This window comes from Aulostomus chinensis, chromosome 18, assembly GCF_037954235.1.
Source record: "Aulostomus chinensis isolate RoL2024-O1b breed Wild chromosome 18, RoL_Achi_v1.0, whole genome shotgun sequence".
Classification (NCBI taxonomy): domain Eukaryota; kingdom Metazoa; phylum Chordata; class Actinopteri; order Syngnathiformes; family Aulostomidae; genus Aulostomus; species Aulostomus chinensis.
Window position 1 is genome coordinate 18358429 of NC_141337.1, and position 14348 is coordinate 18372776.

The following is a 14348-nucleotide window of genomic DNA, read 5'->3' on the forward strand; positions in this document are numbered from 1 at the left end:
TTAGTGTGAATATTAATTCCACTTTCACAGTCTTTAATTTGTAGGAGGGAACAGATGAGTGATTGCACCCTCTAGAGGTCAAACTACGCACCTGCTACTTTTTATGGCTATACTGTATGTCAGTTTGCATATTTCACATGAAGCACACAGTTACTATTCCCAAGAAAATGGGTAAATGAAACAGTACAAAAAATTCACAGACACAGACCTACAATTTCACAATGTTGAGGATACATAACACAGAATTTAAGACAGAAAAAATATTTTTTTAATTCTCTTTTTATTTCGATTTCACAAAGGTCCATACATTCACAGAAATATCCTTATATCTCTCATCTCACCTTCTGTCCCACAATTACTGCACAATATAATGCATCTGAATTTCCATAAGCCAGAAGCCATTAAGGACCCAAAAATAAATAAATAAATGAAACAGAATACCAAATTAAACTTTCCTGTCACTCAAATCTCTTCACACAAGGGTAGAATATGATAGAATAGATAAGACCGACAAATTAATAAACAGAGCTTTGATAAGTGACAAGTACCAACTGCAATATTTCTATATGATATTTACCCAAGCAACACGGGAATTTGAGATTTTGAGAAGCTAAGTTCCCTCAATTGAATATTCTTTATGTACTAACGTAAATTTTAAATAACAAGTGATTTTTGTAGGGGGTCTCCAATTACATGTCAAGTTAATGTCATCTATTGCCTATTGTGCTATTTTTCCAAATGCACTATAAGGTAAGAAATTCAAACTTTACATCAGCAATCCAGTGCATGACCAACTCCATTGTGAGAGTGATGTCCTGCCGAAAGTCACTCTGCCGACTTTTCTAATTATGAAAGAAAATTATTAGGGGTCCTACATATTTAAGAGCATTTACCTCAGAAAAAAACCTAGTAAAAGATTAAACAGTACTATAGTTTTAATGATCTTTTTATGTCTTTGTATTATTTTTTGCTGTTTGTTTTTTTTAATTGTTATTTTCTTTTGTCTTGCGGAGTGGGGGATGGGGGGGTCAATCTCTTGGGGCAAATCAAACTTTGTGTGGCCCTAAGCACTTTGGGCAGTTCTGGACTATGCACTCAAGCCATCAAGCTCATGAGAATTTCTATTATTATCATTATTGACAGATTAACACTGAATTACACTTTCACAATTGGTGAAAATACAAAATAAATAATTAGCAGTACACATTTCCTCAACCTTCTTAAAATAATCGCCCAAGTTATTTTTTCAAGCTTTTCAGTAAACACAAAAAACTGGAGAAAAACATAATAAGGAGTTGTCAAAAAAATGACTAAGGCAATTATTTTAAGAGGGTGACGGTTTGTAAACAGGAGACTAAATGCATCTTAGCGGCTCGTTTTGATGACGTCATAAGCGCTTCTTCCTCCCTTCCTCGCGGCAGACAATTAGCATGGCGGCTGGCTAACCTGTTAGTTCACATTCAGTCGGGAGGGCTTTGGATTTAATTTTCAGGGCTTGAGAAATACATTTCATTTAACATCGGACACTCGGAACTGCGTGTGTAGAGCATTTTGCTCTACCGACTTTACTTGTATATCAGGTAAAGTCCAGTTTTGTCTCCTCTGTAGCAGTCGAAGCTAATGGTTCTAGCTACAAGTGCTAACGCTACCAACTAGCTTACAGTTCCAATGCTGCAACGAGCATAGTCAGTATTGATTGATTTTGCCACTTTATATTTGCAAGTCTCTTACACACATACTAACTGGGTCTGGCCACGCTCTGTTTAGTGTAGTATGATGTTAAGATATGCTTAAATAGCATGCGTTTGCGGATTCATTGTAGCGTTAGCATATAGCAACAATTGTACCATTATCAAAATGTTAATAAAAAATCTCAATAGAAAATGCATGTAATCAATAACATTTGGTAGTGAAAATAAAATAATTGTAACTTGCAGCCTCTCAGTGATCCCATGAATCATGTCCAAAGACACATGTAGAGATTATGTGAAACTACAATGATACATTATTGCATAGAGTAATATCTTCAATGTTACTGTAGCACTGGTCAATAAGATGTACAAGTTGTGGAAGGTCACAGGCTGACATTTTGATTGTGTCGATCATGCAGTACTAAAGGTCATGCATAGCTTTTCATATAGTGGATATTATTTCAGTTATCATTATTGGGATTTTAATACTTGACAGTCTGGGGAAGACACACCAGCACAATGGGGCGACGTTCAACCTCCTCCACCAAGAGTGGGAAGTTTATGAACCCCACCGACCAGGCCAGTAAGTATTAGTCATTGCGCTCTTCTGTTATTACATCTGGAAAATTGGTTATTATAGTATGGCTGGTGAATCCAGAAACATAATGTGTGTGTACTTTTTCTTAACCTGCCTTACAGGGAAGGAGGCCAGGAAAAGAGAGTTGAAAAAGGTACCATTGTTCTTGAGGAAATATAAACTCCTCTTACATTTATTAGTAAAGTGAATTTATTGAATTACTTCCATTATTCCTCAATTATAAATGTCCTTTCAGAACAAGAAACAGAGAATGATGGTGAGAGCAGCTGTGCTGAAGATGAAGGACCCCAGACAGATCATCCGGGATATGGAGAAGTTGGATGAGATGGGTGAGTGGACTGAATTGTTTCTGTTATCCTCACCATCTGGAGAAAAGAAGTATCTTGTTAGTTTGTTTATTTTTTATTTGGAATTCTTAGATTATTTCAATATTGCATCTTTTGCTAAAATTCGTGATTTTCACGTGTATTTAATTTGCTGTGTTTGCTTAACTAAAATAAATGAACAAAGCCCTTTTGTACCATCTGCAATAGAGTTCAACCCAGTCCAGCAGCCAATGCTGAATGTGAAGGTGTTGAGGGACAAGAGGAAGAAGTTACGCGAGACATTTGAGCGCATCGTCCGTCTGTATGAAAGGGAGAATCCCGACACCTACAAGGAGCTGCGCAAGTTGGAACTGGACTATGAGACCAAACGAGGGCAACTGGCCCTCTATTTTGATTCAGTCAAGGTGTAGATTTGCGTGGTTTTACATCCAATTCTATTTTCTGCTTCATGAAGTCAATGATTTGCATACATATATATTTTTTTTAAAAAGAGGATGTAGAATACACGCAGCAACACGAAAAATTTATTTTGTGAAGATACAAAGGTCCTTAATATTAAATTTTTATAATTTAGTTTGATTCCCCTCAGGAAATTTAATGCAGAAACACTTACTTTTTTGTCTCTTTTGTTCTCCATTTCAGAATGCAGAATCTGTGGAGGTTGACAGTATTCCCTTACCAGATATGCCTCATGCACCGTCCAATATCCACATCCAGGACATCCCGCTACCAGGGGCTCAGCCCCCTTCAATACTGAAGAAGAGCTCCTCTTTTGGGTAGGCGTGACGTGATGCCGCTGACCTTTACTGCACCACTAATTGCACTGGATGATATTCTAATGTTGAATTTTGTATAGACTTAGTGGTTGTGATGTGGCTCATTATTTTAGGATGAATGTTGATTTAATAATCTTAAATGATAATGCAATTTCCACTGTGATCTGTTCCTAATGTGCCAGAATGCTTCATGTAGAATCAGGGTTCACATGGTCATGAAAAATTTCAGGCGATGTCCAGGCCTTGAAACATTTTTGGAGAGTAATTTAAATCTCAAAAGTCATGGACCTCTTTTTTTCCAAAAATACCTGAATATTTTAGTATACATGTTTCAGTTAAGATCCACTCTCTTTCAGGTAGAGCAATGCAAGCTCTTGCAATGTGTATATTGCGCATGGCCACAATTCAGTTTAAGTTATTTTTTGATGGTTTTTAGTATCACGCTTTTTTTTTTCCCTTGCTTGCCATAGTTTCCTTCTTTATCCGTCAGTTATTTGTCTGTTGCAAGAAATGTCTGCTTATGCTTTGTAGTGCTACATCGACGGAAGGATGATTGAATTGTTGCAAACATTGAATGGGTTTTAACAGAAAGCGTGGAGAAATTAAGAGGTCTTTTGTTGATTTTAAACTAAAAGATTTTGTTGCCTCGTAAGCCGTTGTTAGCTGGGCACCTTTTTTGGCTCATGACGACAGAATAAATTCATCCACTCACTCATTATTTCTCACATTTGACCATGTCTTTGTCCCCCTCAGTAAAGGACCCGTGCCATCCTCTGTGTTGGCAACACTGCCAGGTGTCCCCCGTTTACCCCCAGGCAAGAAACCCCCTGGACCCCCACCTGGGCCCCCGCCTCCACAGGTCTTGGCACTATATGGAATCCCATCTCGACGAGCTTATGGTACAGAAGCGGGTAACTGTAACTTCATGCATCATTTCTTTGTTGATGACAGTAATCACGTCTCCATGGATGTGTTATGAAATTTTGAAATATTACAACATTGCTCATACGCCATAACATTTTTCCCTGTCAGAGCCCTCCATTCCTGGTTTAGAGAAAGACTCTGTCATGGATCTGGGAAGGGATCAGGACAGTGGCAGTGACAGCGACAGAGATCGGGACGATTTAGATGATGATGACAGCGACTCTGAGGAAGACAGCGAAGAAGAGAGAGATGAAGGAGGTGATGGTGACCCAAGAAGTGGTGACAGGCATGGTGATGAAAGAGAAGAGGATAGAGACAGAGGTGAAAGACTTGCTAGTGAGTATTCTTTATTATGTTAAATTATGCTCATTGTATTACATTAATTTTGAACCATGGTGTCTTTAAGTTTTATGTTTATTTTTTTTTCTTCACTGAAATATTGTTTTGTTGACTTTCTAAATGTTTTGAATTTTTCAGGTCGCAGTGTACGTTTTGCAGACTTGCCCCAAGAGGCCCCTCGCGATGGGAAGAAGAAAAAGAAGCGGTTGGTGAAGAAAACCAAGGCCATTACCCCTCTGCAGGCTATGATGTTGAGGATGGCAGGTACTGAAGTATAAAAGTGTAATTGCTTCATACTCACTAAGCTACTACACCCAAGGACATGTTGTGTTATTTTATTTATTTTTTTGTCTTCAGGTCAGTCTATCCCTGAAGAGGAGGAAGAAGAAGAGGTAGAGGAAGAATACACTGATGAATCAGACAACTCAGACATTGAGGACAAGGGGCCACCAGGGGACAACCAGCCCCACCTTATAGGCAGTCAGCGTCTACCCCCTCCTGGTGGGCCAGTGGCACAACAAGGACCTCCACATTTGCAAGGTCCACCAATGGCTGGACCTCCACCTCTGGGTCCACCCCCAGCGCCTCCGATGAGGCCTCCTGGTCCACCATCTGGCCCACCTCCTGGCCCACCACCAGGTTAGGTCCAGCGTATTATAACCAGAATACTGCACCCAAGCTTTTGTTATTCAGTTGTTTTTTTTTTGTTTTACTCTTTGTTCATCATCATTTAAATTAAATATGATCTTATCTTTAGGTGCTCCTCCATTCTTAAGACCTCCTGGTATGCCTGGGGGCCTGAGGGGTCCAATGCCTCGTCTTCTACCTCCTGGACCTCCACCAGGTCGACCCCCTGGCCCTCCACCCGGCCCCCCTCCTGGCCTTCCACCAGGCCCCCCACCCCGTGGGCCCCCTCCAAGACTGCCACCCCCAGGACCACCTGGTAAGCATAAGTGTGCAGACCGTGTAAGGGCAAGCATCTTTATGTCTCGTGTTTTTATTGGGGAAAATAAACTGTGTACATTTGATCTGTTAGTGTTTGCATCACACACCTTTATCACTAGGAACCGGGGATAGTTATTAAATCTAATCGCCAAACTAAATCAGTAAAAATTGAGACTCCTATAATAAGTAAATTAATATACTGTATTTGCATTCTTAATTCTCTTGTTTGACATTGCAGGTATCCCACCTCCTCCCCCAAGAGCCGGGGGACCCCCACGTCCCCTTGCCCCACCACTCTCCCTCTTTCCTCCACCTCTCAGCTCCAATGTGCTCAGTGCGCCTCCCAACATTGTCCAGCGGCAAAAAGGCTCAGGATCGAACCAGGATGGGCCACAGAGCAACATGCCACCCCCTTCCATGCACATGCGACCTGGTGTCATGCAGATGCCCCCTCCTCCAGGGACCGCTGCTGCCTCTGCAGGCCCTAACCCTGGCAGCAACCTGCCCAGCCATCACCATACAGCCACCATCGAAAAACGAGCTAACATTACCTCTGTTGCTGCAGCAGCAGGTGGCCTGGCAGCAGGCGCTGGCTCTGGTGGGGCCACCATCTCTGCCAAACCACAGATTATCAATCCAAAAGCGGAGGTTACCCGTTTCGTACCGACTGCACTGAGGGTGCGAAGGGACAAGAGTGGAGCAATGCAGGGGGCAGCAGTTGGGCCCATGGATAAAGCAGGGGGTGGTCATGGGGGAAGGAGGGGAGATGAAGGCATTGGAGGTGGCCTGGGGCAGAAACAGCAGTCAACCATTGCACAGATGGGCTTGTCCAACCCCACCCAGATGGGTGCTGTGTCTCAACCCAGCATGAAGACTAAAGATCAGGTCTATGAGGCCTTTATGAGAGAAATGGAGGGACTCCTCTGAGACACAAGGGGACATTGGGAGTAAAGTGATCCGTGGAATGCTCTGAGTAAAAGGAGTTTTTGTTTGATGTATTATCTGCCCAGTCAAATAGAGATCGTGTTCTTCAAGTTGCTAAACACTCTGGTCTCAACAGCCTCGTCTCCGTCTAAACTGAAATATTGTGTTTTATCAAAAAGAACGTGAATTTTACAGACCTAATAAATCTTTGCATATTTCTTTTGAACAGTACAGATTGGTAACAGTGTGCTCTGCATTGTAGAACATTTTTACAAGTATGTCGCAGCAGCATGTTGCCCCCCTCTTACAACTTTGTTCTTTTCATCCAGCCAACTATTTGTTATTTTACATGACAAGGAAATGCATTTTTGTATGATTGTATTATTTTGTTAGTCTCAAAAACATGTTAGACATCACAACAAAGGTATGAAACATTTGTTGCTCTGCAGCTAAATAAATACATAAAAGACATTTTTTGGTGTGATTGTTAACAACGGGGGCTGCACGGTGGTGCAGTGGTCAGCACTGTTGCCTCACAGCAAGAAGGTTCAGGGTTCCAGTCCCAGCTCGGGTACAGGATCTTTCTGTGTGGAGTCTCCATGTTCTCCCTGTTCCTGTGTGGGTTCTCTCTGGTACTCCAGCTTCCTCCACAGTCCAAAGACATCAAGAGGGGACGAGGCTGATTGATACTCTAAATTGACCGTAGGTGTGACTGTGAGTGTGAATGGTTGTCTGTCTATATGTGTTGGTCCTGCGATGGACTGGTGACCTGTCCAGGGTGAACCCCACCTCTCACCTGTAGCTGCTGGGATAGGCTGCAGCCCCCTGGCGACCCTTAACAGGACAAGAAGTAGAAAATGGATGGATGAATCTTGAAATGTATTTGTATTTATTTTAATAATTTACGAGCGCGCAGGTGCGTGACGTTTGCCTTCATCCGTGTATGGAGAGGCTGTTGTCCCCAAGTGATGGATAAGTGGGGCCTTTCCTGCACGAGTGTTTTCATTTAAAGCTGTCAGGGAAAAAAATAATGTGAATGAACATTCATTCGAGAAAAAAAAAACATGTTAACTAAAATATTTTCCAAGCAAATTATTTGTACACGTTTTAGAACATGTTTGGAGGAGATCTTGCATGTTTCAACGTCGGTTCCCACCAACCACTGCCGCTTTGCTGTAATGAGTTTCCGCATTTGCGCACTACAGAGCTGACGACACGTGAAGAGCAGCATGGCGGACGTCAGTGAGGCAAACCCCAAGCGAAATACGGATGAAACACTCGAGGGCTCGAGTAGTGACGAAGACAACGTTGTCGTGAACTGCGGCGAAGTTCAGGAGACACTAAAGACCTTCAAGGATTTGGTAAATTAATCTCAGAGTGAGGAAGAGAGTCAGTGGTAGCATCTCCAACAGGCAGCAACATAGCAATTTGCGTTAGCTAAAGTAAGCTAACGTCCTCTGCACACCGTGTAAACAACATTCTGACTAAAAATATAAGCATGGTATCCGATAAAGTCTATTGGTTTTTTGGTAAATATCAGTCTCTGCATCCTATAAAGGTTTTCATTTCGTTGTCAGGGTGTCACGGATGTTCTCTGTGAGGCTTGTGATCAACTAGGGTGGAGGAGTCCTACAAAGATTCAGGTGGAGGCTATACCGGTGGCCCTGCAAGGTAAGAGTCCTGAGTACTTAGCGCTCAACATGTTGTTTAAGCACGATGTGCTGATATGTGCTTGAAGTTCACTTAGAAAAATTAGGCAGAGAACAACACCGTAAGTATTAAGAGACTATACAACAATTATGTAAGTATGGTGCTTTTAAATTGCACTAAGCGTTGTTGCATGGTTTCAGCGTGATTTCTTGTCAAATCGTAGGCGTCTCTCTTGATCTGCTAGCTGCCTGCCCCCTCAATACACTGTGAAAAAGTCCGGTCTCTGGAGTTAACACAGGGCTCACAAACGGCAAACAAGCACTGAGTGCGCAGGATGTGCACATAAACACAACAAACCACATTCCAGCCAATCACAGACAAGATGGTTGGGGATGGGAGGGGGTAGTGCCCGTGCATACGTACTACATACATTGGGGAATAAGCAGAGTCGATTGAGTAGTGTAGTAGCAAGCTGCTAGATAGCTGGACGGCGTCTAACAACTCAACACATGCATTTGGGGAAGTGCTGGAGGCACGACCACAGAAAAGACGCTCAGATGAATCTTTTATTTTGAATAACCGAATATCGTAAAGAGAGTGCAGAAAGACTTAAAATATGGATTTACTCACCGAACAGTTGGAGTTTGCTCACTCATCTTAGCGATGCGGATGCGCGTTCATGACTTTTAAAGGAACATGGGGGGAGGGGCGAGCTTGCTCTGTATGTTCGGTATTTACAATGAACGTCAGCGGAAGTGAAGTCAGGCAGCAACGCCTAGTGCACCTTTAGCATCAGCACGATAGCTTAAGCTTGCTGAGGTGGAATGAACGCCAACTATGACACATGCAAGATTGTTACTTTGTTATTTTACTGTCGCTGTTGATCAGATCCATCTGTCAAGAGAGCTCTCTTTGTAGAGGAAGCAATTTGTGCGAAATCTGACTCACTATTGCCTTTTCAGCGTTGATGTAGACAGATAAATTGAGTATCACTCCTTTTGTTAAACAAAAATCCTTATTGTTACGACATTCTTCATATAATGACATATTTCCCAGCCCTTAAATGCATTCAAGTTCAGTATTGTTTTTGAAAAATTTTCCTTAGTTGCTTTCCATCACTGCACAATGACAGGAGTGTGGGATTTTTGAGAGTTTGCTGATATCTCAAATGCAGACAATTACAACTGATTCGGCTGATGGTCAGTATTTCTCGATGTCAGTATTAATTAGACCAATATGTCTGCTGATACGGATATTATCACACATCCCTGCAAGCTACCCATGATCATTTGCGCCTTCCTCTTGAACTGCAGGAAAGGATGTCATTGGCTTGGCAGAGACAGGCTCAGGAAAGACCGGTGCCTTTGCCCTGCCCATCCTCCAGTCACTGCTGGCCTCGCCCCAGAGGCTTCATACCCTGGTTCTCACTCCCACCAGAGAGTTGGCATTTCAGATCTCTGAGCAGTTTGAGGCTCTGGGCTCAAGCATTGGTGTAAAGTGTGGTACGTGCACTTTGGAATTTTAGTGTGTATTCAGTGCTCCAGAGGACCTCTTCATCACAAGTTATCTCATTTCTCTGGCAGCTGTCATCGTCGGAGGAATTGACATGATGTCCCAGTCATTGGTGTTGGCTAAAAAGCCACACATTGTTATCGGTAAGATAAATAACGATCATCAGTTATGTCCAGTGTGTTGTTCCCTTCTCTGTCAACAATTGAATGATTTGTTGAATGAAGAACAAGTGTAATGTTGAATACGTCCGTGTGTTTGCAGCCACTCCTGGACGTTTGATTGACCACATGGAGAACACTAAGGGCTTCTCCTTACGAGCTCTGAAGTTTCTGGTCATGGACGAAGCAGACAGAATCCTCAACATGGACTTTGAGACAGAGGTGGATTCTCTTTTGAAATTTGATTTATCATTATGATTTATTTACGTCCTCCAGCCACAGAAATTACACTGTTATTTTGCTGCATTCTTTTTCCTTCTCCTTATTACTTTTGTAATTCTGAGACGTCAGTGAAACTATGTCTTTAAATACTATGTCTTTAAATACTATTAATACAGCAACAGATTTAGTGGAATCTCTTGTTTTCTTGAGGCATTTTTCCTGTGACGCTGCTGTCTTTCTTTTGTCAGGTCGATAAAATCTTAAAGGTGATTCCCAGAGACAGACGCACCTTCTTGTTCTCCGCAACCATGACCAAAAAGGTACGCACGCATTTAAAAATGGAGTTACTGTTCTTCCATCAACGTATTTTGATATTTATTTTGAAGTATTTTATTAGAATAGGTTGATGGAAACATCATGATGGATTATGAAGAATTTCCTGTATTTGCCTTTTCCAAAAAAGAGTAAATGCACAAAACGGGACTTGGAAAATGTTCATTTGAATAGACGTGGCAAATCATCAACTCACAGAGTTTCCACCACCTTTGTCTCGGGGGATATTCCCAATCTTGTCTTCATCTGTAGGCAGCACCATGCAACACGCCCAATATGAGGTGGTACTTAAGAACAATTACAACTTGTTCAGCTGAATGTTATTCCTGTAGAACTCTATTTTTCACCGGTAGAAGGCTTTAGATGGCTGAAACATTGACTTGTATTTCTTGGTTCACAGCCTCCTCTTCTTCTGCATTGTTGGTTACAGCCGTAGGTGATGATGGCAATCTACGGATAGAAATACGCTCGACATGGTTTATTCGGTCCAAACTACTATGGCTGTGATTGGCGTGTCCTGTTTTACAGCATTTTCAAAATTCCCTTGACATTTCAATGTGAACAGTCAGCTAAGAGTTTCACCCACAGTTTTCCATGTTACGTCTTGCCAGCGCTCCAGGTTTACCAGGAAGCTAATAAGCCAGCGCTAGAATGTTATAAACCATACGTTGACTCTGCAAGTTGGTTTCTTTCAATATTTTGCAGGTCCAGAAACTACAGCGAGCAGCTCTGAAAGATCCTGTGAAGTGTGCAGTGTCAACCAAATACTCCACAGTAGACAAACTGCAACAATACTACATCTTCATACCATCCAAGTACAAGGTAGCGCTCATGTCGGTCTCCAGTCAGGGTTTTAGAATTGGTCAGTACCACTGTCACTCTCTCTCTTTTTTTGTTTTTTTGCAGGACTGTTATCTGGTGTCCATCCTGAATGAGCTGGCTGGGAATTCCTTCATGATTTTCTGCAGCACTTGCAACAATGCCCAGCGAGTGGCGCTGTTATTAAGGAACCTGGGCATCACCGCTATCCCACTTCACGGGCAGATGAGTCAGGTAGTAGCTTTAGGGTGAAATACATGCTGTTCTCACATCACAAGCCACATCGCCCCTCTCCCTGATGCAACATTTGTCCTCTGGGTTCTGAGAATTGGATGTTAACCCAAGGTTCAGCTGAAACCCCACAAAATTTAATGTGAGGTTTTCAAGGCTTGCAAATTGATGGAGTTTTATATGACGTGCTTAAAACTGTCGACTGTAAGTACATAACATGCATAGTCACCGCCTGACTGATGCTTTTCTTTGTAGATTAAGAAAATGCACTGAGAGGAGCACTTCAGTGATGTGGCTACATTGAAATACTCCATTGGTCTAAATCTGATTCTTGCTTATTCCGGTTATGACACACAGAAAATTCAGTTTGCATGGCAGTGTCTATCCGTAGTCCTGTTCATATTGTTTTAATAAAGTTAGTATCAGATTGTCGTCGTCCGTTCAGAAGTACCGACTGTCAATTAAAAAAAAAAAAAAAAAAAGTAGAAACTTAAGCTTACTGTCAATCAAAGCATCTTAACTCACATGTAAAATTCTCAAGGAAAAACATCGGCCTTGTATTTGTTTTATAGCTGCTGCTTACATATGGAACAACTTTGGCACTGTGTGTGCAACAAAAAACTGCTGGTTTTGGGACAATTCAGTAGGGCTGCTGGATATTTAAGAAATACCCAGATAGGATTATTTTGACTGATTTGGCGTATGATTTACATTATTAGACAACATGTTCATATTCACATTTGTTTCATTTTCATTGAAAACCCCCAAAACATGATGATGGTGTGATTGGTTTTGCTTTTGTTTTTTTTGTGGGGATCTGTATCAAGCAAAGATATTTTCTTTCGTTTGTTGGATATAATATGTAGTTAGTATTTTGAAAAACAAGGTCTTAAATAGTGCTGTCCTCTGGCTCAAAAGTTGCAGGAGGACGATATATTGTGCTTTCAGCTGTCTGTGTCTATTGTAATTGCTGAAGCTGCGTTATCGATCTACATTTTTTGAGGGAGTTCTCAAACTTTGCCTGCAGTGTCTTTGGCCGCCTTCTCGATTTCACACTTAGTTTCTTCATCCTCTGCTTTCGGTCAGAATAAACGACTTGGAGCTTTAAACAAGTTCAAGTCCAAGTCGCGGTCTGTGCTGTTGGCGACTGACGTGGCGTCCAGAGGACTTGACATTCCCCATGTTGACTGTGTCATCAACTATGACATCCCCACTCACTCCAAGGTACCTTGGTACAGCCGCTGACACTGCTGAATTATTTCATGATGTCATTTGCTGCACTGATGTGGATGTTTCCCTGTGTTCCCACCCTCCTAGGACTACATCCATAGAGTTGGCCGAACGGCCAGAGCTGGTCGGTCAGGGAAGTCCATCACTTTTGTCACTCAGTAAGAGCCACCGCCTACACTTAATGGCTGAGCTGAGTTGGCTCGTCCAAACTGAGACCTCTCATTTCCACAGGTACGACGTGGAGCTCTTCCAGCGAATTGAAAGCCTGATAGGAAAGAAACTTCCTGCCTTCCCTACCCAAGAGGAGGAAGTGATGATGCTGGTGGAGAGAGTGAGCGAGGCCCAGAGATTTGCCAGACTGGTGAGAGCTCTTGACCATGTTATGATTTAGAATCAGATTCCACCTCAAACATCTCAAAAATACTTTGCAAAACCCTTTATATATTTAGAGTAGGAGGATATATGGATAACTAGTTTTTTTTGCGTTGCAATTAACCCTTAGATATGAATCAAATCATTGTGACAGAAATAAGTAGTGGAGGTGGAATATTTTGATTGATAAACAATAAATCAACTGTCAAGTTTCATCGGTCAGCACTGCCTGCACTCAAACTATTTAATATTGAATTCCTAGTCTACAGCTTCGAAGAACTCACGCTGACTAATGTAGAGCTTTAGTAAACTCTGAGCGACCGCCTGATAGGCCGCAGAATGATTTCAAGTAGAGGCGTTATTTGCAAATAGTTACGTTTTTTTTTTTTTAGTCGTAGAATATTAATTTAAAATATGCGAACAATTCAATAATAGTATTATAAAAATCCCCCCCACAATCATCAGGAATTTGAGATGCTCAGGGTGGCAAGCCGACCCACTGAGCGTTGGAGTTGGCTGGCATGAATAATGGAGAGGCTATTGAAGCTCTCACTTCAAGAACCTGTTCTTTTAATTGTGTTTATTTCAAGGTTACCACCTGTGGAACAGAATGGTGGTGTTGGATTTGTTTAATTCACTGCAGATATATTGTTGGATTAGAAGAGAATATATCAGTCAAAAGTATTTTCCATACCTGCGGTAAAGTAGCTTAACAAGCTACCAACCGTCTCCCAGCGTGCAGTGCTTCAGTAAAAACAAGGCAGATGTCACATTGATACAAAGATGCAGGTGAGGGTGGCACAGCCTGAGTAGAAGGAATCTTTTGTTTTGTTTTTCAGGAAATGAAAGAGCAAGGCGAGAAAAGGAAAAGGCCCAAAGAAAGAGATGGAGAAGAGGATGATACAGAACAAGCAAGCGGAGTGAGGAAGAAAGTGAAAGGAGGCTCAGGAGGTGCAGGACGAGGACAAGGAAAGAAGAGGGGTGGAGGAGCCTGGAGAGGCAGACGTTGAAGCCTCTAACATGAACAGACTGAATAGAATCAGAATGCCTTTCCTTCCTCCTGTAAATGTAAAAGTGGATCATGATGACAGCAGATTTTCAAGGATTTAGTGTGGAAGCAAACCACTTATTAATTACAGAAAACACACTTTTCTCATCTCTGAAGTTTTTTCATTTGTATTAAAACCAAAAACCAGAGTTTATGGTGGTATTTCTGGTTTTATGCTGAAATGTTGCTGTTCTTACCATCAGACAAAAGAGGAGGCTGTTCTACTGTTCAGAGAGTGACTGACTTGAGA

General features: G+C 41.9%; 2 protein-coding genes across 3 annotated transcripts; both read left to right on the forward strand.

Annotated features, from left to right (window-relative positions):
- The first annotated feature begins 1381 nt into the window (after positions 1-1381).
- On the forward strand, positions 1382-6994 carry wbp11 (WW domain binding protein 11). 2 transcript variants are annotated; one of them, XM_086184522.1, is made up of 12 exons: positions 1382-1580; positions 2188-2274; positions 2391-2422; positions 2525-2618; positions 2823-3019; positions 3258-3391; positions 4145-4302; positions 4424-4651; positions 4793-4918; positions 5012-5293; positions 5412-5597; positions 5838-6994. In XM_086184522.1, the coding sequence occupies exons 2-12, from the start codon at positions 2211-2213 to the stop codon at positions 6524-6526; spliced, it is 2190 nt and encodes a 729-aa protein (XP_086040648.1). In that variant the 5' UTR covers positions 1382-1580; positions 2188-2210; the 3' UTR covers positions 6527-6994. The 2 variants fall into 2 exon arrangements, with proteins under 2 accessions (XP_086040648.1, XP_086040649.1); XM_086184523.1 differs by having other exon boundaries at positions 4145-4290.
- A 712-nt stretch (positions 6995-7706) lies between these two features.
- On the forward strand, positions 7707-14347 carry ddx47 (DEAD (Asp-Glu-Ala-Asp) box polypeptide 47). Its single transcript, XM_086184474.1, has 12 exons — positions 7707-7884; positions 8101-8194; positions 9487-9675; positions 9757-9828; positions 9947-10065; positions 10314-10385; positions 11104-11220; positions 11305-11451; positions 12535-12672; positions 12766-12836; positions 12910-13039; positions 13890-14347. The coding sequence occupies exons 1-12, from the start codon at positions 7753-7755 to the stop codon at positions 14058-14060; spliced, it is 1452 nt and encodes a 483-aa protein (XP_086040600.1). The 5' UTR covers positions 7707-7752; the 3' UTR covers positions 14061-14347.
- The last annotated feature ends 1 nt before the right edge of the window (position 14348 follows it).

Coding starts and splice junctions, on each gene's coding strand:
- wbp11 (XM_086184522.1), top strand. CDS start 2,211: ATGGGGCGACGTTCAACCTCCTCCACCAAGAGTGGGAAGTTTATGAAC. Junction 2,619..2,822: donor GGAGAAGTTGGATGAGATGG/GTGAGTGGACTG, acceptor CATCTGCAATAG/AGTTCAACCCAGTCCAGCAG. Junction 4,652..4,792: donor CAGAGGTGAAAGACTTGCTA/GTGAGTATTCTT, acceptor TGAATTTTTCAG/GTCGCAGTGTACGTTTTGCA.
- ddx47 (XM_086184474.1), top strand. CDS start 7,753: ATGGCGGACGTCAGTGAGGCAAACCCCAAGCGAAATACGGATGAAACA. Junction 10,066..10,313: donor ACATGGACTTTGAGACAGAG/GTGGATTCTCTT, acceptor TTCTTTTGTCAG/GTCGATAAAATCTTAAAGGT. Junction 12,837..12,909: donor TCCATCACTTTTGTCACTCA/GTAAGAGCCACC, acceptor TCATTTCCACAG/GTACGACGTGGAGCTCTTCC.